Raw genomic sequence first — 26,475 nt, forward strand, 5'->3', positions numbered from 1 at the left:
ACACAGGAGAAAGTTTGCTTTATTCAGGCAAGCTATGTCATGTTTGAGAAAAAGTACACTAGCTGGAATAAACTTCACATCCTTATCGCAACCAATAGATCACATGTTCTGACAGCCACTGTTCCGATAGGCTATCTGTGGGCGTCGCAGGACTGTAATAAACACGACCATCATTACATTTGGACCTAATTATAACTAGCTATCAATATTATTATACATTATGCTACGTTGAAGTTGCACAATTACAATTTATTTTAAAATAAACGTAAATTACGGACATTTTTTATTTTTTATGTTATTCTAATAAATCCTATTATAACAACTGCTAGCAAGCACAAAATAACAATATGATTTGGAGACTCCTATTAACTCGCGATGTTCTTAACAGTGGCACGAGCCCTTACTGACGGGGCGGGGCCATAGGGCGGGGCGCAGCCGCAGTGGGATATCAGTGCCTGAGCTCGAGTTTGCTCACTGCAGACAGCGTGACGTCAGCTGGGATCGGTCAGCTGGCGGCTCCATCTCCAGCAGCAGCAACCAGGCAGCCAGGCATCCAGACAGACAGCCAGCCAGCCAGGCAGGGAGAGCCTCCATACGGGAAAATCATCGCTGCCTCTGGCTCATGCTGGCCGAAGAGAACATCGGAACTAAAATTCATAGTGAAAAGGAGGATTTAAGAGCCAGGGATGGTTGTTGCCGTGTAAAGGTCTCCTTTACATCTAGCCTATTTATCATCCTATTTATTTGTGTATTTATTTATTTATTTTCACCCAAATTTCCTGCCAGTGGTGGCTGGGCCCACAGTTACGACTGTTCAGCGGCAGGTGTAGCCTGTTATTGAGGAAATATTTCACATTCGTTACGTGGTTCCTCCAATGGTCGAAACACGGACCGGTCAAGACCAAAACCGACTGCCCTCGGAACTGGATGCTGCTGTTTAAAGGAGAATTGTAGCCTTGCTTGTCGGCGAAACATCAGATGTGGTTTGAGGAGGGGAGGGGGGATACTTGAATGATAATAGAGGCCTGTATCAGTAACTATGATTAAATATCACACGGTTATGGCTAGGAATACGTGTAATGTTACCATTTGAGACGATATGGACTAATGCGGTTGCTAAAATGAGAGTTGGAAACATGGAATAGCCTAATAGAGAGTGACTCAGGTCGGAGTGAATGCCCTTCCCCGTGTTTATTTGATAACCGACTGTCAATGTGATTAGCTCTACATTTGAAATCCGGCATATTTGCCAAAATGATGGAACTTCAAATCGACGAGGTCGTCTACCAAGACGACTACGGGTCTGTGTCGGTGATGTCGGAACGTGTTTCAGGCCTGGCCAATAGCATTTACCGAGAGTTTGAGCGGCTGATCCGCAGTTATGACGAGGAGGTGGTGAAGGAGCTCATGCCACTGGTGGTAAACGTTTTGGAAAATTTAGATTCGGTTCTAACAGAGAACCAGGAGCATGAGGTGGAACTCGAGCTGTTAAAAGAGGACAACGAGCAGCTCATCACACAATACGAGCGCGAGAAAGCGCTGCGGAAACAAGCAGAGGAGGTGAGGAGACTGACGTTTTTATTATCTGTGTACTCTCATGACGTCTGTCCACAATATTCATTGCTTCGTCATGCTTGGGCCTATACTTGCACTTGACAAAACGCAACCATGATAACTATATTGCCAAAGCGGTTAAGACAATGTTATCGTTACCTTGCATGTAAATTCCGTGTGTGGAAAAGAATGGGAAATTGTTGCTATGTGAAACATGAAAATTGCTAATCGGGGTCCTTGGGCATAGACAGGGAGAAAGTCTGCATCACTGGCCTTGAAAACCTTTGAGCTGGGCAGGTGCAGGGCCTGTGCCTTTGGATTTCTTAATTAATCAGTGACAGCATATCCAGGTCATGAAGCCTATGATCAATAGGCGAACTGGTTGTGAATGACGAATGAATGATTTGATGATTTGATTGTATTTGGGAGAATAATGGGGATGTTTAAGTTGCTGGTATCTTGTGAACTAAAATCAGATGTGTGCTTGGCTGTCTCATAGTCATCCAGCAGCTTGACACAATGCCTGCCAAACAGCTAGAAGCAGATGTCATCTAAAACAGCTCTAAAACAGCACTAAAACAGCTCTAAAACAGCTCTAAAACAGCTCTAAAACAGCTCTAAAACTGTCTTCCTGGCATCCTGCTGCTGATGGATCCAGCTCTGTCTTCACTCCATCCTGAGACGTCATGGGATCATTAGATACACGAGATACACCCAAAGCACATGTTTTATCCACATTTTGATTCCTTTCTTTGTTGAAAGGTTGATAAGGCACCTTTGGGATCCCTTCTTTCCGCATTATCATATTGATGTATGAATTTATTTAGGTCTTAGGCTGTAGATACCTGGTCATTCAAATATTCAATAACACTAAGCAGAGAGGATGGCTTGAAGTGATCAATGTTCATGCAACATCCACTCTGAAGCCACTTGTGTTGGGCAGGGCTTCATTAGCCAGGGGCTAGGCTCACACTTGCTGTTTTATCAACCTCTTGTGAATCTTTCCTGCTCCTTCTTGATCAACACCATGGTTTGCACTGGTGGATATCTCAGAGTGTAGCTCAGACCACGCTGCTCAGGGATGTGGTGCAAGGAGCTCTACCTCACCTCAGTGAGTTGTGTTGAACAAAAACAACTACAGTTACACAGATATTATACATCGGTCATGACAAATGCATAGCAAAAATGTCTCAGCTCCATTGTAACAAAGTTCTAGAGCCTTCCATCCAGACTGCAAATGTCTGTGCTTCTGGGGCTGCACTGATGTTGCATGTTTGACTGCCAGCTTCAGCTGAAGAACTGGGAGCTGGAATTTGACAAATGGATGAAGCGACTGTTCTAAGATGGTAACGTAGTGGGGGAGGGGAGTGAAAGGGCTGAGAGTCATGGAGAATCAATACCACACAGGACTCTGCTGTTGTAGCTGATTTGGGTTTTGAAACTGAGATGCACAGAGAGGGAAGGAAAGAAAGAGCCAGTGACAAGAAAATAAATATTGAGGGAAACAGATTGAGTGAAAATATGATGAAAATACTGTGACAGAGATGCAGATAAACAGGGTAGAAAGAGGGGTAAATAGCAAGGCCATATTAAATCAACCCTCGTTGGTTTCAAACGAGATAAGAACACAAGATTGGCTGAATCATGTTTCACCTGTGTGGACAACTTTTTTGGGGGGATTCTAAATATATTTAATTAGGAATCTTTTCGTCCTGTATTCTGCATTTAAATGTTATTCTCGTGTATGTGTGAGGCACCAGTACTTCTGTCGACTGAGGATTACAAGATTACAACTCTGAAGCCCAGCGGCACCAGAGGAAAAAAGACCCCATTGTAAACAGCTTTGGAAGTTCTGCAGTGGCATTTATTTGCAACTTCATTTTTTGTTTTCTTAAACCTTCCTCTTGAGTATCCTGATCTGACAGCAGATCCACTCCTCTCTGTCTGGCTGCCTTTCCTGCTATACTAACTTGACTGGGGGGGTGCTTTTCCATTTTGGTGGCAAAAAAAATAAAAAAAACATCTGATATACCTTGCTTCATTTCTCAGAATATTTAGGATTGTTTTTGTTACACTGCAGGCACAAATCAATGGTTTTATTGGAATCATGCTTTTTCTTCAACTTCTTGGATTGTAGTTTCATGCAAGAATGGATACAAATTATTTGTAATATCCACAAGAGTGCTGGAGGTCCAGGGCACTGCTGACAGAGGCCAGGAACAATGTTCATCTCTGTGTTCCTCCCGCAGAAATTTATTGAGTTTGAGGATGCACTGGAGGCTGAGAAGAAAGACCTGCAGAGTCATGTGGACAGCCTGGAACTGCAGGGCAAGCAGCTGGAACTCAAGACCAAGAACTATGCAGACCAGAGTGAGTGCCCATTCTGCTGCACACCTTCATCACTCTGCTGCACACCTTCATCACTCTGCTGCACACCTTCATCTCTCTGCTGCACACCTTCATCACTCTGCTGCACACCTTCATCACTCTGCTGCACACCTTCATCTCTCTGCTGCACACCTTCATCACTCTGCTGCACACCTTCATCTCTCTGCTGCACACCTTCATCACTCTGCTGCACACCTTCATCACTCTGCTGCACACCTTCATCTCTCTGCTGCACACCTTCATCTCTCTGCTGCACACCTTCATCACTCTGCTGCACACCTTCATCACTCTGCTGCACACCTTCATCACTCTGCTGCACACCTTCATCTCTCTGCTGCACACCTTCATCACTCTGCTGCACACCTTCATCTCTCTGCTGCACACCTTCATCACTCTGCTGCACACCTTCATCACTCTGCTGCACACCTTCATCTCTCTGCTGCACACCTTCATCACTCTGCTGCACACCTTCATCACTGCTGCACACCTTCATCTCTCTGCTGCACACCTTCATCACTCTGCTGCACACCTTCATCACTCTGCTGCACACCTTCATCACTCTGCTGCACACCACAGCCGGAGCTGAACCCTGACAGCTAATCTACCTTGAAACGTGCTGAAACAGATTGTTCACGTGTTGATCTAAGCATACAATAATGTGTGCGCGCCACTGAAAATGTCTAACATAGTTGCTGTACATGAAAAGCACTGTGTACAGTGTATAGTGTACAGTGCAGTGTATATTGTAAAGTGTACACTGCAGTGTACAGTGCAGTGTATAGTGTACAGTGTACAGTGTATAGTGTACAGTGCAGTGTGTAGTGTACAGTACAGTGTAAAGTGTACAGTACAGTGTATAGTGTACAGTGTACAGTGTATAGTGTACAGTGCAGTGTGTAGTGTACAGTACAGTGTAAAGTGTACAGTGTACAGTGCAATGTATAGTGTACCGTGCAGTGTATAGTGTACAGTGCAGTGTATAGTGTACAGTGCAGTGTGTAGTGTACAGTACAGTGTAAAGTGTACAGTGTACAGTGCAATGTATAGTGTACCGTGCAGTGTATAGTGTACAGTGCACTGTATAGTGTACAGTACAAGGCAGTGTATAGTGTACAGTACAGTGTATAGTGTACAGTGCAGTACAGTGTATAGTGTACAGTGTACAGTACAGTGTATGGTGTACAGTGTTTGGGGCAGTTGTCATGGTGACTTATGGATGTTGCTTGTCTTGTAGTTAGTCGTCTGGAGGAGCGGGAGTCCGACATGAAGAAGGAGTATAACGCCCTGCACCAGCGGCACACAGAGGTACCTCATATTTATACTGGAAACATTTACTCCTCTCACAGCCAATAGCTCTCCAGGCAGACTGCACAGGCAGACTGCACAGGCAGACTGCACAGGCAGACTGCACAGGCAGACGCAGAGGGAGACAGCATGGTATACATGAACCATTCTCTTTTAGTTTAAAAATTAAATGTGAAAAACATTACTAGCGGGACTAGCCACTTTTTGACTGTTCTCTGTTTGTCCTCCTCACACCTTCTGCTAATTTCTCCTGCCTCCTCCTGCCTCCCCCTGCCTCCTCCTGCCTCCCCCTGCCTCCTCCTGCCTCCCCCTGCCTCCTCCTGCCTCCCCCTGCCTCCTCCTGCCTCCTCCTGCCTCCCCCTGCCTCCTCCTGCCTCCTCCTGCCTCCCCCTGCCTCCTCCTGCCTCCCCCTGCCTCCTCCTGCCTCCCCCTGCCTCCTCCTCCACTCAGATGATTCAGACGTACGTGGAGCACATTGAACGCTCCAAGATGCAGCAGGCAGGAAGCAACAGCCAACCAGAGGGCCCGGGCAGCGCCAAAACGTGACTAAATATTGGATTATTTTCAGTCATCTCAACACATTTCAACTAAATGTCACTTGATTACTCTTCTAACACTCAAGTTGTATATCTGTATCTGGATGCTTGAACTGGCGATGATTAGTGTAGACATTGTCTTGAACCCCTAGAAGTTCCAGTTCCAGTAACTCCAGCCCTGGGGAAAAGACTGACAGTGTAAAGCACTGTACCCTATCGCAGAGGGTCCACAGATTGAATGAGAAACATGGGGTTTAGGAAACTGATTTTGTGTTGATCAATGTAAATTCCTTTTTAGCCTGTGCTTTCATGTACTGTTACAGGCACTTGGCATGTGCTTTGCTGTCTGTCTCTAACCACCTACCTGTCTGTCTGTCTGTCTGTCTGTCTCTAACCACCTACCTGCCTGTCTGTCTGTCTGTCTCTTTCTAACCACCTCTCTGTCTGTCTGTCTGTCTGTCTCTAACCACCTACCTGCCTGTCTGTCTGTCTCTAACCACCTACCTGCCTGTCTGTCTGTCTCTTTCTAACCACCTCTCTGTCTGTCTCTGGTTGCCATGCTGCCTATGCAGTCATCGCCACACATGGAGGACAAGGTAATCCTCCCTTATAATCAACACCGCCTGTACCTCCCTTTACCTCTAGACTTCCATTACACAAAACGGCAATTCATAGACAGCGTTGGAAAATTTAAATCAGGAACTCCTGAAAATGTAAAAGGAATGTTAATTCTTCTCCTTTTCACATTTGTCCTTTCCTGTTTCCCCTTTTTTTGTCCAGCAGCAAAGCAGAGCGCCCACCGTCGTTGAGCCTGTACCCCAACGGAGAGGGAATGGTACATGGGGCTCTGGGGGGGAGGGGGAACACACCAAAATAATTTTGTGTTAAGCACAATTTCGGGTTTGTTTTACTAATGAAATTTGGGGGATTGGGAGAGACATCATGATTCTAAGATTAAAAGACTGTAGCTTCTACAAGAGGATGTCATGACTTCAGCTCTCTATGCTTGCATGGTCCTGCCCCCTCAAGTTGATATTGTAGAGCAAGGTTGTTCAATCGCGGTCCTCAGGGGCCACTGTCCTGCAGGTTTTAGATGTTTCCCTGCTGCAACACACCTGATTGAAATGAATGGTCATTACCCGGCTTCCACAGAGCTTAATTACCTCCAATTCATTTGAATCAGGTGTGTTGGAGCAGGGAAACATCTAAAACATGCAGAACAGTGGACCCTGAGGACAGGACTGAACATCTCTGCTGTAGAGCAAATAAGTGAAGGGTTCAAACAGGACTTCCTTCCTTGTCCCCGTGCCTCAGGAGGATGGCTCAGAGTCCGACTCGGTGGCGGCCACGCCCAGCAGCACTGGGAGCAAGTCCAACACGCCCACCTCCTCTGTCCCATCAGCCACCGTCACGCCGTCCGAGCTCCACCCACCCTCACAGTTTGACGGGACGCATTCAGGGAACCACAGAAGGAGCGCCAAGAGGCTGAGCAGGAACATGGAGGTGCAAGTTTCTCAGGAAACGAGGAATGTTAGCATCGGTTAGTAAACAACGTTTCTGTTTATTGTGGTTCATGGTCACGGTAGTTTCGGATACAAAACCACTACTCAGTCTCCTTACTCAATACATCAAGTAAAACATGAATTGCAACGTGATTTGTCAGCCCCAAAGCAGATGTGCAGTAGAGCCCCGGATCATTTGTCACGTGCGTTGTCATTGTCCTCAGGTATGGGCAGCAGTGACGAGTGGTCAGAGTTCCAGGAGATCATCGATTCTACCCCTGAGCTGGATATGTGTGTTGACCCCCGTGTTTATGGTGGAGGAAACAGGTACATCCATACATTCTCAACGATACAAGAAACTATGTACGTGTTAGACACTGAATTTCTATCTCTAAATGATCATTAATACGCCTGTTCTATGAAATGGTCCCCAGAGAGGGGATTCAGTTATACAAGCTACTTAAATTCACATCACAAGTACTTTAGTATTTTGAATGGGTACAGTGGTACATACGTATGAACTGTTTGGTGAACCCTAGTGTTCATTGACCTTTGATTAGTGTTGTCTGTTTCAGTCCTTCACAGGGTATCGTAAATGAGGCTTTTGGCATTAATACCGACTCCCTTTATCACGAGATCAAAGACGCCAAATCGGACATCATTGGAGATGTGGATGCAGGCGCAGAGCTTCTAGGTAATCCAGGAGCCTGGAGCGTTACAGTGTCACCTGTGTTTGGCCCTGCTGCTGAATGTGTCCCTATTGCAGCTCTGCTCTGCTCCCATCCTCCACCACACCCTGCAGCCTCCGGACAATCATGCCTGCATGATGCACACTAACCCCAGCTGGTTGTTTATTGTTAAAAGGCTGAACATTTTGGGCAATTTTGATTTAATCCATTTGATTTATTTCATGGCAAGTTTGTTAATAGAAGTGGAGCTGCTTTGTGTACTTCACAGTAGACAAAGTTTGGGCCACTCATCCCTGATTAACTGACCCCTGACCCTGTCTGCTTCCTGTTTTCCCTGGTTTTGCTTCTGCTGGACACAGGAGAGTTCTCAGGTGTGTATTTGAGTGACATCCTTACTTTTATGCCTCATTATTATTTATGTATACATTGTGAATATAACCTTTAACACATGCATTGGGAAAAAAATATCTAACTTGTTCTAGAGACCTCTAAATTGACACATTTTTTAAATACCTTTACCGCTAATCTAAATCTAACCAAACTTTTCGTTTCACTGTCTAGTTTTACTATAACTCCATGCATTAGCATCTGTTTATTGCAAAAATAAAAGTCACTTCTAAAGTCAATTTAAAAGTGCCTACTACACATGTATTGACACATTTAAATGGAATCGATCCCAGCCCAGTCTTGAACGCTGAACACATTCTGCTGTGCGTTAGAGAATAACATAGACTAATCAGCATTCTTTTCCCTCTCGTATCTCACCACATTCCTGACTCTTGTGTTTTCCCTCTGATGGCTCTATATCACTCACCTTCACTTTCTATTTCTTGCTCCTAGTTCGTGATGATTTCTTCGGTAAGGTACTCCTTGCCTTATTAAAATGACTGCTCATCAATCCATGCTGTGCCTGACTTTAAACTCACATCTTCCCTGTGCTTCTGCCTGTACTGCCATGTCCTCCTCACCTGAGTGATGTCACTCTCCTCCTCACCTGAGTGATGTCACTCTCCTCCTCACCTGAGTGATGTCACTCTCTTCCTCACCTGAGTGATGTCACTCTCCTCCTCACCTGAGCTTGCTGCCTGGGAAATGCTTGCTTTTTTTCTTTCCTATTTTGTTATTTTCTTTCCATCTCATGGCACAACCACAACGCTAAAGGAAATTAGCTGAGCATGTACTATAATTAATATAACTACATAGTTATTGATGTTTTGACAAATAATAAAAGTCCATAAAATCATTCATCAAATTCTTTGTGCCACTTTCAGACGTTCAACGTTCTTCCCACTCAATAAACATGTATTTTAATATCTTACTGGCCAAACAGAGAAGTTGAATTGGTCCTGTAACCATTATCATAATTTGGAGAAACTGTTAAGTGCCGTACACAGCAGTCAGTTAGCCTATAATAAGCATATAGCTTAGTGGTAATGGGTTACCCATACAGGGAGGAGTGTGTGTGTGTGTGTTGTGTTAAATCACAAAGGTTTGCAGTTACCCGCCTGGACAGCTTATCTGTGTTTTTCTTTGCAGATGATACCATTTTGAAGTTTAATGTTTGCATTTCATTCAAGGCAATGCTTGCATGGAAACATTTACATAAGTGTAACACAACTTTTATCACATGCTTTAAAACATTGCAAATAATCATTTGTCATAAAATTATTGCATCGCTAATTTCCTAAAAGCTGCGTACATCATGGCCTGAGTGAACGGCACATAGGTTGAATTGTTTGCATTCACATACTACACTGCTGAAGGGGAATGTTAATTGACATTTATTTACATAAAATGTTTGCACATTAGCATAAAGAGTATATTGTTTGTGTTTTGTTTATGCTAAGTACAGTATTACTGCTCTGACAGGGATGGGTAAGGAGGTGGAGAATCTTCTAACCGAAAACAAACAGCTCTTGGAGACCAAGTAAGCGTGTGTGTGCATGTGTGTGCGTGTGTGTGCATGTGTGTGCGTGCGTGTGTGTGCATGTGTGTGCGTGGGTGTGTGTGTAAGGGTTACAACCAGCTTCCTGCTATCCTTGACCTTAAGTCTCTGTAATATTTGTAAAATGTGAAACTCATCTTGATCTCTGAGGAATATTCTCCTTTTCATTAACCCCTTTCTTCATCAGAAATGCTCTCAACATAGTGAAGAATGACCTTATTGCCAAAGTGGACGAGCTCTCAGGAGACCAGGAGGTCCTGAGAGAGGAGCTGGAGGCAGTGAGGCTGTCCAAGAACAAAGTGGACACCCGGGTCAAAGAGCTGGAGGAGGAGCTGAAGAGGTGAGCATGTGTTCTCCCCCTCTGTGGGCAAGTCAAATCTGATTGGTCGTCTGAGGTTGATAAGTCACACCATTTTATTGAGTGGTTAACGTATCTTGGTGGTCTGAAGTAACAAAACAAAATACTTTTCCACTGTCTACAAGTTTACATTTTCATCCTGCTACATGTTCTCCAGGTTGAGAGCAGAAGCTCTTGGGGCGTCTCAAGATTCTAAGGATGAAGGTGGTGAAGACGTAAGAGTCTAGGATTTTACATTTTGTGCAAAAACAGTCGATGAACTTTACTCATGTTCATCCAGGCTGTGGTAGATATTAAAGGTTGGCAGGAGTGTTGAGGCTGCTGTCTTCCTCCGGCAGTTGTCGTCCCCGATGCAGGACGGAGACGTGAGCATGACTCAGCGCAGGCGCTTCACCCGGGTGGAGATGGCCCGTGTCCTGATGGAGAGGAACCAGTACAAAGAGAGACTGATGGAACTGCAGGAGGCCGTGCGCTGGACAGAGATGATCAGGTGAGAAGAAAAGAGAAAGAAAAGGTAAACGAGTAATAAAGGTTAATGATGAATAAATAAACTTCCCCAGTTTTAGTGTTAACATACTAAGATTGCAAAACATTTCCATCACTGACCACACTCCAAAATGCTCACTTTAGTACTTGCTTCCTCACTAATACATAACTTCTTGTTTTCTTTTTTTAGGGCATCCAGGGAAAGTCCACAAATACAAGAGAAGAAGAAGTCCACCATCTGGCAGTTGTAAGTTGTCTTCTCAACCTTAACACAGACACCTGAACCTAACACACCTGAACCTAACACACCTGAACCTAACACACCTGAACCTAACACACCTGAACCTGACACACCTGAACCTGAGGGCCCCAATCCCACTTATCTTTATGAAGTTTTTATGAAGAGGGGGAGTCAGGTGGCTGAGCGGTTAGGGAGTCAGGCTAGTAATCTGAAGGTTACCGGTTCGATTCCCGGCTGTGCAAAATGACGTTGTGTCCTTGGGCAAGGCACTTCACCCTACTTGCCTCGGGGGAATGTCCCTGTACTTACTGTAAGTCGCTCTGGATAAGATCGTCTGCTAAATGACTTAATGTAAAATGTAAATGGAAGTTCATCAACCAGTGATCTGTGTGTGCTGGACTGTCCTCCTCTATAGTAGGATATGGGGTTCAGGATAGTACCAGGTGGATCCTGTTCTCAGCGAGCAGATATTGTTGTCTAAAAATTATGTTTTTAGAACAAGACTTACACAGATTTAGGCATTAATTGGGTTGCAACATTTATTTTCAGTATATTAACAGAGTGTCTTGTCCTGAGCCCCATATCTCTTAAACCCATTACTGTCTTTTGAGGGAACGGTGTTATATGTCCCCCATGTCTGACCTTTTCCTTCTTCTCTCCAGCTTTGCTCGTCTGTTCAGCTCCTCAGCCAGCCCTCCTCCAGTCAAGCGGCCCTACTACAGCGTGAACATCCACTACAAGTCCCCCTCCCCAGCAGGCTTCCCTCAGAGGCGCAGCCACACCATGTGCCAGATATCCACATCAAACCGCACCCTCGAGTTCTTCCCTGAAGAGTAAGACGATCTGGCTGCCACCTGAGTCTACATAGATTCACCTAGAGATTAATTAACAGTTTTATGATTGACTGCATTCAACTACTCCCTACACGATTATAAATCAGTTTTGAGTGTTTACTAAAGTATCATTCTGGTTAAAGAGTTTTACATGAGTAGGAATATGATGCCCATTTGTTGCTCAGACTGATAGGCTGTAATGCGGCTATGTGGCTAAGATCCTACTTTCTGCTGTCTCATCTCTCACTCCCCCTTTCTCTCTAACACTGTCGCTTCTCCCTGGTCTCTCTGCTCCAGACTGGCCAGTAATGGTGTTGCGTCTCTTCTCAGCGACTCAGCGCTGTCTGTCCGCAGGGAGCAGCGACGGGAACAGTACCGGCAGGTCCGTGAGCACATGCGCCGTGATGACGGCATCATGCAGGCATGCGGCTGGAGTGTGCCCCCGCGCTTCAAACAGGTACCTCACCAGTTCTAGTAGAACATTTTAGTTTCTTTACTGCGGATCATTTGAAAGTGGCAGGTGTTCTAACTCTCAGCTCTCCTCCAGACGGGATCTCAGATGGACAGTGCTCCTGATGGCCCCCTGAAGAGGCAGCAGGTATGAGACTGAGGCTCAGCACGCGCTGGTCTGACTCTCCATCCTGGCACTGAAGCTACAATAACAAATGTACTGATGTACCCTTTTGTCCAATGAAATAATCTGGACAGTAGTTACTGAAGGGACCTGGAGAGGCTCAGTATAGACGCATGTCGGCACTTCCTGTCTGTCTCTGAGCTGCTTCCTGCTGCCAGCTCCACTGGGATCCACTGGGATGATCTCTGATCTCTTTCATTTACGTCACATTGTGCTGCAAAGCAGCGTGATGGAAGTCCTCTAAGTTGGTAATGGATGCCGTAGCAGCGTCTTACTAAACAGGAGAGCGAAACAGGGATTGTCCATGTTCTGACTCAGACTGTCTTTACAGGCACCCAACGAGAAGGAGGACAACAGAATGAAAAATGTTCCTGTTCCTGTGTACTGTCGCCCCCTGGTGGAGAAAGATCCAAACAGGAAGGTAAATGCAAGGGCCTGGATACATTTTACTAGCCTGGTCCTAACCAGACTCTCGTACATTGCATTTGTACAGAGAGTCTGGCCTCGCTCCATTGACAAGCGTTGACTTCCTTGTAGGCGGGTACTCTGTTGAAGTTTAAAACTAATCTGCCCAGAGCCACTCTGATCTGCCATAACCAATCGCTAGCTTTCGCCTTAGCCAATTCCTTCACCACTACAGTGTAACAGAGCTAGCTGCCATAGCTGGAAAATCTAACTGTTCCCAAACCCTGTGGGGAGGAGGGCCACTACATCATGGCCACCAACAAAACTCAGCAAAACTTGTTCTTGCTCTGGCTTTAGCTGTTGGATATTCGGCAGCGTTGCCACAACTGACCGAATGGCTTCGCTCGCATCTTTCTCCGCCGCCATTACGGAACTACAACACAAACTAGCGCACAACATCAACGTCATCGTTCTCAGCTACTCCCTCTGTTCGCTGATTCGCCGGTAGAAAATCAACCTGAAAAATCTGACTTACGTACCTCATGGCCAGACCTATGTACAGAAGCAAAAATAGCGGGATCTGTGACAGAAATGAGTGGAAGTACGTAGGAGGGCAGAGCCAGGCTAACATTTTAGGTGACAAATGACAAAATACCACATTTAGCATAATACATAATTATTTGTATAAATCCACTCCTACATGTGTATTTCCTGTGTGTGTGGTGTGTGTGTGTGTGTGGCGTGTGTGCGTGTGGCGTTTGTAGCTGTGGTGTGCGGCAGGGGTGGACCTGTCAGGATGGAAGGCCTCCCCTCAGGGTGCTGACTCAGCTAAAACAGCAGCAACCACCACTGATCCCCTGACCACGGAAGAGGATGGAGAGAGCAAAAGTATCCAGAGCTCCCCAGAAAAGAGGAAGGTATAAGCACCATGAACCTGCCCCCCCCCCCCCCCCCCCCACACACACACACACAGTAAAACTCTGTTTGTCTTTCCTAGCTCATGTTTTGCACCATCTCTCCTTTTCCTCCCTCTCCATGGGACCCCCTCCCAGTCGAGGGAGCTCCATGAGATAGACACCATGAGCAGCCGAGTGTGGATTCTGACCAGTACTCACTCTGCTAGTAAAGTTGTCATCATCGATGCCAATCAGCCAGGTTCACTGGTGGACCAGTTCAACGTCTGCAATGCCCATGTGCTCTGCATCTCCAGTGTGCCTGGTTAGTATGATAGTATGACCTCCACGTGACCTCCACGTGACCTCCACGTGACCTCCATGTGACCTCCATGAGACCGGCACAACTGTGCAGAATGTTATGTACTGTGTGAAGTTTATGGATGCTTTTTTTAATATATATATATATGTACAATGTTGTGACATCTGTGTGTGTGTGTGTGTGTGTGTGTGTGTGTGTGGGTGTGTTTGGGTGTGTTTGGCTAGCTGCCAGCGAGAGTGACTACCCTGCAGGGGAGATAGTTCTAGATCCTGGAGAGCTGGTGGGAGGTGGTGGTGAGGAGACTGGTGGGGTGGAAGGCATGCTGGCAGGCATCACTCTGGTGGGCTGTGCCACCAACTGCAGCGTTGTCCGCAGCAACTGCTCTTCGCGCACTGACACTCCCATACTAGACAAAGGACAAGGTAAGCCTCTTACTTAAGTATTGTGTAATGATGTGCTAAATTGTGGAACCTGTCAGGTGTCACCTGGTTTCTAAAGAAAATGAAATGTCTGTCTTTCAGCCCCCATGTCCGCTCCGGTCAGACTGCCCCCTGCGCAGTCTGCTGAAGAAGCCACTGAGGCCACCGAGGTCCCTGAAGCTGCCGTCAGCGAGAGCGCAGGCGTGTGCGGCCCCCCTGGGCCCTTCACCGAGCACGTGTTCACAGACCCCCAGCCCAGGATGCCGGACGCTGGGGCTCAATATGAACAGTAAGACATCACACACTTTACTGATAATGGTATTGAAAGGCTTTTATTAGTTGGAAGTAAAGTATTTTAGCAATAAGGCAAGAGACTGTAATGTATCCTCAATATATGGAGTTATGCAAAAGCAGAATTAGACATTTAAAAGCATTATCAAGTTGGTAGAGATGTAGATTTAGTTCTAATAGTTATCTATAAGATGGTGTGATGAGTGTGCTTCCCCAGGTGTGCAGGTGTGATGAGTGTGTGCTTCCCCAGGTGTGCAGGTGTGATGAGTGTGTGCTTCCCCCAGGTGTGCAGGTGTGATGAGTGTGTGCTTCCCCCAGGTGTGCAGGTGTGATGTGTGTGTGCTTCCCCAGGTGTGCAGGTGTGATGTGTGTGTGCTTCCCCAGGTGTGCAGGTGTGATGAGTGTGTGCTTCCCCAGGTGTGCAGGTGTGATGAGTGTGCTTCCCCAGGTGTGCAGGTGTGATGAGTGTGCTTCCCCAGGTGTGCAGGTGTGATGAGTGTGCTTCCCCCAGGTGTGCAGGTGTGATGAGTGTGCTTCCCCAGGTGTGCAGGTGTGCCCTCCCAGCCCACAGACTGCGAGGACAGCACTGAAGACCCCGGCGCCTGCTCCAGTGGCGCTCCCACCATGTGGCTGGGAGCCCAGAACGGCTGGTGGGTCTCTCCCTGAGCACGGGCCCCACCTCCACAACATCAAGCTCTGTCTGTCTCTGTGGTTGGGAAGAAGGTTTTAGCCATGTCCCTTGAAATACCTACATGTTTTGACCACTAGAAACAAACTATTGTTTATCCAAAAATATTTTCAAGAATTGGTGGCCAAAGAGTCAGTCTAAATCTGTGAGCTGGTTACATGTCTTCTCATCCACGTAGTGTAATTATAGACAGGTTGGTGTAATTATAGACAGTTATTCTCTAAATCAGGATTGCAGCTGTGTTAGACATTCATATGGTTTTAATTTAATATTAGCGATATTGTCAGAATGTACAGATTATAGTTCCTAACTGCCGCTCTCCCTCAAGGCTTTACGTCCACTCTGCAGTGGCAAGCTGGAAGAGATGTCTCCACTCCATCAAACTGAAAGACTCAGTGCTCAGTCTAGTGTAAGTGCCCTTTATACTGACACTAATGGAAGCCTTGCTGTGTGTGTGTGTGTGTGCATGTGTGCGTGTGTGTGTGTGCGTGTGTGTGTGTGTGTGTGCGTGTGTGTGTGTGCGTGTGTGTGTGCGTGTGTGTGTAAGGGGGGGGGGGGGGGGGGGGTGGCAAGTACCCTCTTGCCTGGCCTCGCCAGACCAATTGGCAAATATGTAATTGTCAGGAACCTCTCAGTTTCATACTCTCTCTCCCCCCTCTCTCTTCCTGTGTGTGCCTTGTCCTGAAGGCATGTAAAGGGCCGTGTCCTCGTGGCTCTGGCCGATGGAACACTGGCCATCTTCCACAGATCTGAGGGTATGGAAGCCTTGTCACTTCTTTGATGTTCTACCATAGTTTTCAAGTAGTTTGTGGTGATCATTTTTATGTATGTTTATGGCATGAAAGTGGCATGAAAGTGGCAAAACTGGTTAGTGGACATACCTACCAGACTGCAATACTGGAATCAATGTGTGTGTTTCCAGACGGTCAGTGGGATCTTTCCAACTATCACCTGATGGATCTGGGACGACCGCACCACTCCATCCGCTGCATGGCCGTGGTCCACGACAAGGTGTGGTGTGGCTACAAGAACAAGATCCACGTCATCCAGCCCAAGAGCATGCAGATCGAGGTGGGGCACCGCCACGCACAACTCACAGCCTTACTGGTTTGAGTTTGGGGGAAATTGGGTGTAACCCTACGAGTGGAGGAACACTCAGGGCGGAGAGGAGGGAACTCTCCGGAGCAAAGTCGAGGTGTAGAGCTAGATTGTGATTGTGATAGAAACTTTGTACTATTTTTACAGAAAATGTGTTACTGTATTTTTTAAGAGAAATCAAAAGACATTCATCAAGATCTTCATTCCTAGAACATAGCACACAGAAAATGATGTATTGTGTTGGTCAAAAGAATGTCTCTCGAATTTGTCAACAGTAAACTCTTGTATGAGCCGTCTCTTCCACCTCTCATCCCTCTCTGGCAGAAGTCCTTTGACGCTCACCCTCGGAGGGAGAGCCAGGTCCGGCAGCTGGCCTGGCTTGGTGACGGAGTCTGGGTCTCCATCAGGCTGGACTCCACCCTGCGCCTCTACCACGCTCTCACACACCAACACCTCCAGGATGTCGACATTGAACCCTACGTCAGCAAGATGCTTGGTAAAATACCCACAAATCACCATGATCTTCAAAACCTTACTTTCTGCTCTGTTCAAAGAATACAGGAAAATGAATCAGCTGACAATGAAAATTCTAAGTCATGTGAACTATTCTCTCTTTCTCTTATTTGGCAGGTACGGGGAAATTGGGTTTCTCATTTGTGCGAATTACAGCACTTTTAATTGGAGGAAATCGTCTTTGGGTGGGCACTGGAAATGGCGTGGTCATCTCTATCCCACTGACTGAGAGTAAGTAAACACAGCACTCAGACACACAGCAGGCCTGTGTCTCAGGCCTGTGTCACGTGACACAGGCCTGTGTCACATGACACAGGGGGGGGCTGACTGGTACCAGGCCTTCCCCCATGCTGTGTGCTCGGGGTACCACAAACATGTCAAAATGTCAACATTAAACGTAAAACACGATTTTCGAAGCGTGTCTGTGTGTTTCCGGTTCCAGATTCTCATCGTAGTGTATGTCCACCTCACACTCAAACCTCTCCTTTTGTCTTCGTGCCTCTCTCTCTGTCCACTGATTTTCATCTCAGTTGTTTTTGTCTGTTTTCATTTGTTTCTTGATCTGTATCTTCCTTTTCTATTTGTGATGGTTCTTGTCCTGACGTGTGTCTCCTCCCTCTCCTGCTGCTTGTCTCCCTCCTGTAGCCGTAGTCCTTCACCGGGGACAGCTCCTGGGGTTGAGGGGTAAGTGGGGGCTTTCCGTGTCCTGCAGTTGTCCCATGCCTGCACCTGCCTGCCTCCTGTCCCTTCGACGTGGGGTTTCATCATAGTTCCCATTTGACCTCCTCCTAAAGCTTAGGATGCTTTAGGTTGGTTTGGGGTGATCTGTGGGCTGCAGTGAAGCCCTTTGTCACAGTAGTTGTAAAAAGAGCTATGCATAGAAAACTAATTGGACGCAATTTTCATTGTTAAATTTTATTCATTAAGCAAGTGCTTTTATCCGAAGTGACATACAAATAGTGCATACAGAATAGCAGTGTAGCAGATATTTAAGGATCACAAGTGCAGAGTTTTAACCTTGGTTAGAGCCAAGGAACAACAATAACATCTCAACTACAATATTTCTACAGTATAGTGCAACAAAAACAGAATCATATCATAAGTCCAAAATCATGAAACAGTTTCATGGTGCAGTCAGATCACCAGACACAACAGGATCCCTTTTATACAAATATACTCAAATAATTTGATGTCTTATTTTGGGTTTCAGTGTTTTCTGTCTTGCATGTCTCTAATGGTGAAGTTGATATCCGTTTTCTACTTGAGTTGACGTCCACGTTTGCAGTGATTAGTGGCCTGCCAGTGCTAGTCCTGTACTGTGGGATCTGCCGGTGCTAGTCCTGTACTGTGGGATCTGGCAGTGCTAGTCCTGTACTGTGGGATCTGGCAGTGTTAGTCCTGTACTGTGGGATCTGGCAGTACTAGTCCTGTACTGTGGGATCTGCCAGTGCTAGTCCTGTACTGTGGGATCTGCCAGTGCTAGTCCTGTACTGTGGGATCTGGCAGTGCTAGTCCTGTACTGTGGGATCTGCCAGTACTAGTCCTGTACTGTGGGATCTGCCAGTGCTAGTCCTGTACTGTGGGATCTGCCAGTGCTAGTCCTGTACTGTGGGATCTGGCAGTGCTAGTCCTGTACTGTGGGATCTGCCAGTGCTAGTCCTGTACTGTGGGATCTGGCAGTGTTAGTCCTGTACTGTGGGATCTGCCAGTGCTAGTCCTGTACTGTGGGATCTGGCATTGCTAGTCCTGTACTGTGGGATCTGCCAGTGCTAGTCCTGTACTGTGGGATCTGGCAGTGCTAGTCCTGTACTGTGGGATCTGGCAGTGCTAGTCCTGTACTGTGGGATCTGCCAGTGCTAGTCCTGTACTGTGGGATCTGGCAGTACTAGTCCTGTACTGTGGGATCTGGCAGTGCTAGTCCTGTACTGTGGGATCTGCCAGTGCTAGTCCTGTACTGTGGGATCTGGCAGTGCTAGTCCTGTACTGTGGGATCTGGCAGTACTAGTCCTGTACTGTGGGATCTGCCAGTGCTAGTCCTGTACTGTGGGATCTGGCAGTGCTAGTCCTGTACTGTGGGATCTGCCAGTACTAGTCCTGTACTGTGGGATCTGCCAGTGCTAGTCCTGTACTGTGGGATCTGGCAGTGCTAGTCCTGTACTGTGGGATCTGCCAGTGCTAGTCCTGTACTGTGGGATCTGGCAGTGCTAGTCCTGTACTGTGGGATCTGGCATTGCTAGTCCTGTACTGTGGGATCTGCCAGTGCTAGTCCTGTACTGTGGGATCTGGCAGTGCTAGTCCTGTACTGTGGGATCTGGCAGTGCTAGTCCTGTACTGTGGGATCTGGCAGTGCTAGTCCTGTACTGTGGGATCTGCCAGTGCTAGTCCTGTACTGTGGGATCTGGCAGTGCTAGTCCTGTACTGTGGGATCTGCCAGTGCTAGTCCTGTACTGTGGGATCTGCCAGTGCTTATAGATATGAATGCTCAGGTCTGACAGCCCAATAGTTGAAAGACATTTGACTCTTACAGCCAACAAGGTGTCTCCCACGTCGTCCGGGGGGGTGATCCATGTGTACGCGGACGACAGCGCGGAGAAGAGCAGTGGCAGCTTCATCCCGTACTGCTCCATGGCTCAGGCTCAGCTCTGCTTCCATGGACACCGGGATGCCGTCAAGTTCTTTGTTTCTGTGCCAGGTTAGTAGCTAGGAGACCCACTCTGGGGCCTCCACATGCTGGAGACCCACTCTGGGGCCTCTACATGCTGGAGACCCGCTCTGGGGCCTCTACATGCTGGAGACCCGCTCTGGGGCCTCCACATGCAGGAGACCCACTCTGGGGCCTCCACATGCAGGAGACCCGCTCTGGGGCCTCTACATGCTGGAGACCCGCTCTGGGGCCTCTACATGCAGGAGACCCGCTCTGGGGCCTCTACATGCAGGAGACCCGCTCTGGGGCCTCTACATGCTGGAGACCCGCTCTGGGGCCTCTACATGCAGGAGACCCGCTCTGGGGCCTCTACATGCAGAAGACCCGCTCTGGGGCCTCCACATGCAGGAGACCCGCTCTGGGGCCTCCACATGCAGGAGACCCGCTCTGGGGCCTCCACATGCAGGAGACCCGCTCTGGGGCCTCCACATGCAGGAGACCCGCTCTGGGGCCTCTACATACTGGAGACCCGCTCTGGGGCCTCCACATGCAGGAGACCCGCTCTGGGGCCTCTACATGCAGGAGACCCGCTCTGGGGCCTTTACATACTGGAGACCCGCTCTGGGGCCTCTACATGCTGGAGATCCGCTCTGGGGCCTCTACATGCAGTGTTGTGTCCGTGTCTGACTCATCTCTGTTACTATGGTTATGGTTACTATGGTTAGGTTTCATCATCTTATAGCCATCACACCATGTGTAATGTGTGTATCAAGGTGCTTAATGTAACATTTTACTGTTTAAGGTACCAAAGTTTAAACTTAAGCTGCTCTCTTGAATTAAACATGTTTATTTTTGTATCATAACTGGTATTGTTAAACCTTAACTCCTAAGACCTAACACTTCATCCTTACCTGTTTTCATCCAACCCTGTTTTCTGTCAGGAAATGTGTTAGCCACCTTGAACGGCAGTGTGTTAGACAGCCCATCAGAGGGCCAGGGCTCCGCAGCGCCGCCAGACACGGAGATGCAGAGCGTGCAGAACGTCCTGGTGCTCAGTGGAGGAGAGGGATACATTGACTTCCGTATCGGTATGAAGCAGAAGCACACAGGCACTCACACCCTCTCTGACTGGGCGCTAGTCTCCCATGCTCCAAGACTCCCACACACAGTAGCTAGATAGGCACATAACATTAATGAATTAGAACGTTTTCCAAGCACAATTTGTTGCTGTTGATATTTGAGGCAGTTTTTTCACCTTTTGTTTCCTGTTTCCTAAACTTTTCTTCTCCAGGCCAGCTTGATAGAACATGTTGTTATAAAAATAACATGATGAAGGTTATACCTTTTGTCATTTACTATTGCAAATACTTTTGGGGTGCACACTTATCCAGACCATTAAAACAAACAAAAAATGGGTTATTCCAGTAGTGCCAACTTAATATAAATCTGTTATTCACCAATGCTTTGATGTCATTGATCTGTTTTGGTAAGTGTAACAGTTTTGTCCTAATAGCTCTGTCTTTATTCCAGGTGATGGTGAGGATGATGAGACGGAGGAAGGGGAGGGTGGAGGCCCACAGGGTGGAGGCCCACAGGGTGGAGGCCCACAGGGTGGAGGCCCACAGGTGAAGCCTGCCTTGTGCAAAGCTGAGCGCAGTCACATCATCGTGTGGCAGGTGTCTTATGTACCTGAGTAATGCCAAGGCCAACTGGAATAACTCCGCCCCTGAACCTCTTCATCACCATGGAAACCCTTGACTCAAATCTTTAAAGCTACTCTCCCTCCTCTTCCTGCCTCCTGTCATAAAACTGTTCCCCATATGTTCTCCAGGTTCTGTAACTACCCTTGTGACTACCCCTCACCCTCACATCCAGCCTTGTGACCCTTTAGTTCCTTGACCTTCCATAATACCGTGAATATAACCCCGCCTCGCTCTTAGCCCTGTTATTGTAAGTATCTCCATGAACCTTTATTACCCCCCCTGCACTATATCTACTCCATGGAGCTTGTATCTGCCCTGTAAGTACATCACGTCGCCTGTATTGGTCTAATAGTACACTGCATCTTCCCCAAAGCTACCCTGTTGTGCCTCAAGTTATCCTTCCCTCAGTTGAAACTCTTTGTCCAATGACATGTCTGTACCTAGGACAGGCCTCATTCTCTGGCCTCCTTTATATTCTACCAACTGACTAAAGTACAGAAACCTAAAGGAGTGCACTGGCAGATAATGCATCTTATTCCAAAGCCTCCATGAATCCTTATTTAATCTGTTTAAACTTTAACACCTGAGTCCACCCAGTCTCCCAGCCAGCTCACAGCTCAAGTTTATTTCTCCAGCCAAGACAGCTGATTGGTTAATCAACTTTGGAGACAGGCAGCTGATTGATGAGATGTATTCCAATACAGGCAGCTCATTGGTTTGAACAAGGTAAAGACGCCACATGATCAGGAGAGGTCAGTGTAGGAACACGCATGAGGCCAGGATAATCAAATGTACAACAACCAACTCTTTTAAGGACATTTTGGGGGGTGTGGATGTGTTTGTATGTGTGTGTACAGTTTAGTTTTTTTTAATTGAATTCTGCAGTAAGTAGTGATCAAGGACCAGTACATGATGAGTTGATTCCATTCTACATGTTCATTTAGTTAAACAGCCAAAACACTGGATTTACAGCAAATTGGTAGGAGCAACATTTTATTTAGGCAATCACAACTCCAGTACCTTGTAAATAAAGCCAAAAATGTTTTAAGCAAAGGCAGACATCTTTGAGCTGTGAGCTGATTGGCTCATAACTTATAACCCCACCACACATACATGATCCACTGTACCCAAGCTGAAAGCTGGACAATGAGTTTTGTGAACGGTTGTCTGGTTTGAGTGACAGATGTCACAGACAAATCTGTAAATCTATATAGATTATAGAAATGGTCACATTCATGATGCCCCCCCCTGTTCAGTATGTAACTCATGTTGATCTCTTCTGTGTGAACTACATATTAAATATATTTGCGTGCTAAAAACATACATAAATGTAATCTTGAGATTTTGCGTTGCAATGTTTTTTGTTCAGAATCTGGGAGTATGTAATAACATTTGAATGCAGATGCTTTTCTCCAAAGCGACATGTATATAGAAAGATTGTATGGACCAGAGTATATATGACCACATTCAAGACTCAAGACAGAGGTACAGCTAAACTCAGAGCATAATATTAGACCTGAGCCTGAATATCAATGCCTTGTTTGACTGGTTGAAATGCACTACACAATTTTACACATTCTAGGACTCATTTGAACCATTTAGGTAAAAAGACATCTGATTATTTGAGGCTCCTGTATGGGTCCATGCCCTGCAGTCCTTGCACGTGTGAACTAAATCAGGTAGCTACCTGCATTCTCAAAAAACTGCTTGCACTACTTTAATGGACGATATTGTGCTCTTAGCCTATGAGATCCAAGCGGGTGGTTATGGGTGAACGTGTGTGTGAGTGTGTGTGTGTGTGTGGCTTCATTGTATACACACTCAACTGAGAGTACTTTTGTAGATGGCTACACACACCTCTATACCAATTCAAAAGTGATGATGTAACATGTATATGAATAGATCTAATCTGATCTACTAAAAAAGAGGTATATGGTGTGGTAAATGGCTACATTAGATCAAGAGAAACAGGGAAACGATCAACAAATATCTTTAGCAAACAGAATTTTGACCTAGCTGCAAGCTACAACAAGTAGAAAAAGAAAATAATGAATCAGTCATAGATCCAGCGGCTGCTGCTGTCAGCCCAGCTCTGGAGCTCGTCGTGTCTGAACCACAGAGGGATCTCTCTCTGAGCACTCTCCACAGACTCACTGCCATGGATTACATTTCTGCAACACACAAACCACACATCAGTCTGCATCTTATCTAGAAGAGTAACCCCTTTATTACAAGTAGTCTACCTAGCACTAAAGGCCTATCATGCATTTATAATCTAACATCAAGAAAATGTCCTTTCTAAAGTAGTTAACCAACCAACATATATAATGAACTTTATTGGTCCAAGTTATAATTCCCAAATTCCAAAACATTAGGATCTGTTACCTTCCCACTTCTACACAGTAGTCTCCTCTGATGGTGCCAGGGAGGCAGTTGGCAGGGCTGGTCTCTCCCAGCATTCCTCGAGACGTTTTCACCACATCCAAACCTTGCCACACCTACGCACACGCACACATTACACACTGTCCAAAGTACCATGAGCTCAACATGAGAGTTTCTAATTACTTCATGAGTACTTATCACTTTCCTAGTTACTTCCTGTAGTACTTCCTGTATTCTTTTTGACAAACCTCCAGCTTGCCTCACTATCATCAGACATGGGAAAACCTCCTGCAGTCTTGAATACATCTGAGTCTTATTTCTAACATGTAAGTTATAGTATGTATAGCACTGTCACGCAATATTTTTTATATATTGTTGTCTTGTCTTCTGCTTGAGTATTAAAGTGCAATGTTCAGAAAAGTAGTGTTTTGTCTTTAATTTCATTCGTTCTGGAAACATTTTTGCTTTACATTTATATTCTTATTAGTGCAAGACTATTGCACAGTATTGTGAATGTCACATTTAATGGATTTAGATTTTAGGCTGTTAAGTTGTAAAAGGTGAAGGACATTTGACAGAGTTATAATAACCCAACACTTAGATGATTCAAATGTCTGCATCTCACCATAGCGACAATAGGTCCAGAGCCCATGTAGCAGACCAGTCCAGTGAAGAACGGCTTCCCCCTCAGGTCCCAGTAATGCTCCCTAAGAACAGACTCAGAAGCCTAGGAAACAAATTCATGTCAGAGAGGGATTTCAAACACTCATGCTGTACTACTGATTTATATCTAGAATGAAGGAATGCACAGTTCTAAACAGGAAATTGTTCCATTTCTGAGGCTTATTTAATTTTTACAATTGTTTTTTTCTTCAAAGCAGCCTCTTTTATGTACTTTTATTTTACATCAGTAAATGTGGTCCTCAGCCAGAATAGCAGCGCAGCAGTGGGTGTACTTGAGTGTGAGTGAGTAGGGTAACTGATATTATGTTATGACACTGCTGTTACACTGTTATGTTGTTATTACGCTGTTATTATGTTGTGAGAATAGGGACGTTCCTGTTGACCCATGGCTATGAGGGAGATGTTCAAAATTGTCCATGTCAAAAATGACTGTGTGTATAGTGTATTTTTGCATTCATGTATGTGTTTGTGTTAGAACAATTAGACCGTACACGGCTAAAGATAGTCTGTCACTGAACAACCTTGTGGGACGTGTGCTGGGGTGCAGTATGTATAGCATTGCCACTGTGCATTCATACCTGTAAAAGTTTAAGTCCCACCAGTTTAAAGCCTTTTTGCTCAAACCGGCAGATGATCTCTCCCACAAGTCCACGCTGAATGCCATCAGGCTTCACAGCGATGAAGGTGCGCTCCTTGGCTCCAGTCCACCCTGTTGCACAGAGTCTAATGATGAACAAAAACAGAACACGCACTAATGATCTCAAATCAACTATTTACTGAGACGTCATCACTGCCATTTTCATTCAGACATTCAATACACAACTACTACTTTAATGCTGCAGCAGTTGATTAGAAAATATGTATGCTATATATGCTGTAATACTAAGGACTTTGGGTGCTCCCTGTTGGGCTGTTTTGACACCAGACTAGAGTGAACCCTAGTTTTTGTCATCTTTGACGATCCCAGCGGAGCGGATACAGAAAGCAAATCTTAATTAAAAGGCCAGGGCTCTCAAGACTCAAAATCCTGCTGAGCGGAGCGTTTTTTCGGACCCATTAGAATCGCGTGGTGCCTTTAAGAATAGCCAATCGTTGTAAGGCTTTGTGTATAGTAAGAGAACCAATGGGAGAGCAGTTCTTTAGTATTTAATAGGATGTAATACTGCGGATCATAATCTTGAGATGAAACAATTTGAGTTTATACTGTTGAACATAGACAACATAAAAACATTCAAACTTTTGAGGAACTGAATCTTTATCTGAATGCAATTAATCTTTAACTGATTCAATGAAACTGAGGTATGACCATAGTGTACGGTTCATGACATTAGAAGTGCAAATAGGCTTTTTACGAGTGAGACTGCCGACAGATTAGGCTCAACTCTCTCCTTAATAATTTTGAACTATGTCTAGCCTGTAACGCTACCAATAGTGTCCCTGGCCTGGAGACACGGGATAAACAGTTTTCATAGTAAGTTATAACTTAGTTAAAATAGTATGTTACTTTATGTTCCAGGGTGTCAAATTTCGATCTATGTTGCCATTGGTTGTAGCAGTAGTTGGTAAATTTAAACTAATTTAAACTTGGTTTTCAAATTAAAGGACATGGTTAAAAGAAGTACAAAAAAAGAAGAAACTAATACCAACCTGTCTGGAAAATATGGGCAAATATGGTTAAGACGAGGCAAATCATCACACTGCTAACCAGGCGTTGACGCTCGCGTAGGGCATTGTGGGAAGGCAAGCGGAGCGTTGCAAGTTGGATTTTCTCAACTTTATGTAAATGAGGAGCGTGAAAACGCTAGCGTTGGCCAATCGGATTGGTTTCTTGTTTCTTGTAACGTAGCAACTGTTCGTCATGGTAAACATTTCTAGGTTTGACAATTTCAAGATGGAGGAGAAACTTTTCGTATGTGTCTGCACACCCAGTTCTGTTCAGAACAAAGTTACTAATGTGACGAG

At 45.9% G+C, this 26,475-nt stretch overlaps 2 protein-coding genes across 12 annotated transcripts; one reads left to right on the top strand and one right to left on the bottom strand.

Annotated features, from left to right (window-relative positions):
• The first annotated feature begins 587 nt into the window (after window positions 1–587).
• Window positions 588–22,789, top strand: mapk8ip3 (mitogen-activated protein kinase 8 interacting protein 3). Of its 10 annotated transcripts, none has more exons than XM_067233831.1 (33): window positions 588–1,560; window positions 3,804–3,924; window positions 5,177–5,247; window positions 5,698–5,789; window positions 6,356–6,379; window positions 6,564–6,618; window positions 7,098–7,323; window positions 7,510–7,612; window positions 7,861–7,979; window positions 8,334–8,345; window positions 9,844–9,901; window positions 10,107–10,259; window positions 10,435–10,492; window positions 10,616–10,767; window positions 10,954–11,010; window positions 11,667–11,837; window positions 12,135–12,294; window positions 12,385–12,435; window positions 12,803–12,892; window positions 13,641–13,793; window positions 13,929–14,094; window positions 14,316–14,513; window positions 14,613–14,799; window positions 15,344–15,451; window positions 15,818–15,898; window positions 16,177–16,244; window positions 16,412–16,560; window positions 16,912–17,083; window positions 17,218–17,331; window positions 17,746–17,784; window positions 19,628–19,792; window positions 20,686–20,832; window positions 21,275–22,789. In XM_067233831.1, exons 1-33 carry the CDS (start codon window positions 1,255–1,257, stop codon window positions 21,439–21,441), a joined length of 3,993 nt encoding a protein of 1,330 aa, XP_067089932.1. In that variant the 5' UTR covers window positions 588–1,254; the 3' UTR covers window positions 21,442–22,789. The 10 variants fall into 10 exon arrangements, with proteins under 10 accessions (XP_067089932.1, XP_067089935.1, XP_067089933.1 ...); XM_067233834.1 differs by having other exon boundaries at window positions 12,168–12,294; XM_067233832.1 differs by having other exon boundaries at window positions 6,567–6,618.
• A 632-nt stretch (window positions 22,790–23,421) lies between these two features.
• On the bottom strand, window positions 23,422–26,230 carry nme3 (NME/NM23 nucleoside diphosphate kinase 3). Of its 2 annotated transcripts, none has more exons than XM_067233843.1 (5): window positions 26,161–26,230; window positions 25,092–25,222; window positions 24,455–24,556; window positions 23,833–23,945; window positions 23,422–23,618 (listed from the first exon to the last, which is right to left on the bottom strand). In XM_067233843.1, exons 1-5 carry the CDS (start codon window positions 26,204–26,206, stop codon window positions 23,501–23,503), a joined length of 510 nt encoding a protein of 169 aa, XP_067089944.1. In that variant the 5' UTR covers window positions 26,207–26,230; the 3' UTR covers window positions 23,422–23,500. The 2 variants fall into 2 exon arrangements, with proteins under 2 accessions (XP_067089944.1, XP_067089945.1); XM_067233844.1 differs by having other exon boundaries at window positions 25,092–25,236; window positions 26,161–26,184.
• Between the last annotated feature and the right edge of the window lie 245 nt (window positions 26,231–26,475).

This window comes from Osmerus mordax, chromosome 3 (assembly GCF_038355195.1).
Source record: "Osmerus mordax isolate fOsmMor3 chromosome 3, fOsmMor3.pri, whole genome shotgun sequence".
Classification (NCBI taxonomy): domain Eukaryota; kingdom Metazoa; phylum Chordata; class Actinopteri; order Osmeriformes; family Osmeridae; genus Osmerus; species Osmerus mordax.

Coding starts and splice junctions, on each gene's coding strand:
- mapk8ip3 (XM_067233831.1), top strand. CDS start 1,255: ATGATGGAACTTCAAATCGACGAGGTCGTCTACCAAGACGACTACGGG. Junction 1,561..3,803: donor TGCGGAAACAAGCAGAGGAG/GTGAGGAGACTG, acceptor TTCCTCCCGCAG/AAATTTATTGAGTTTGAGGA. Junction 10,260..10,434: donor CTGGAGGAGGAGCTGAAGAG/GTGAGCATGTGT, acceptor CATGTTCTCCAG/GTTGAGAGCAGAAGCTCTTG.
- nme3 (XM_067233843.1), bottom strand. CDS start 26,206: ATGATTTGCCTCGTCTTAACCATATTTGCCCATATTTTCCAGACAG. Junction 24,557..25,091: donor TGGGACTTAAACTTTTACAG/GTATGAATGCAC, acceptor TTTGTTTCCTAG/GCTTCTGAGTCTGTTCTTAG. Junction 23,946..24,454: donor CTGGACCTATTGTCGCTATG/GTGAGATGCAGA, acceptor GCGTGTGCGTAG/GTGTGGCAAGGTTTGGATGT.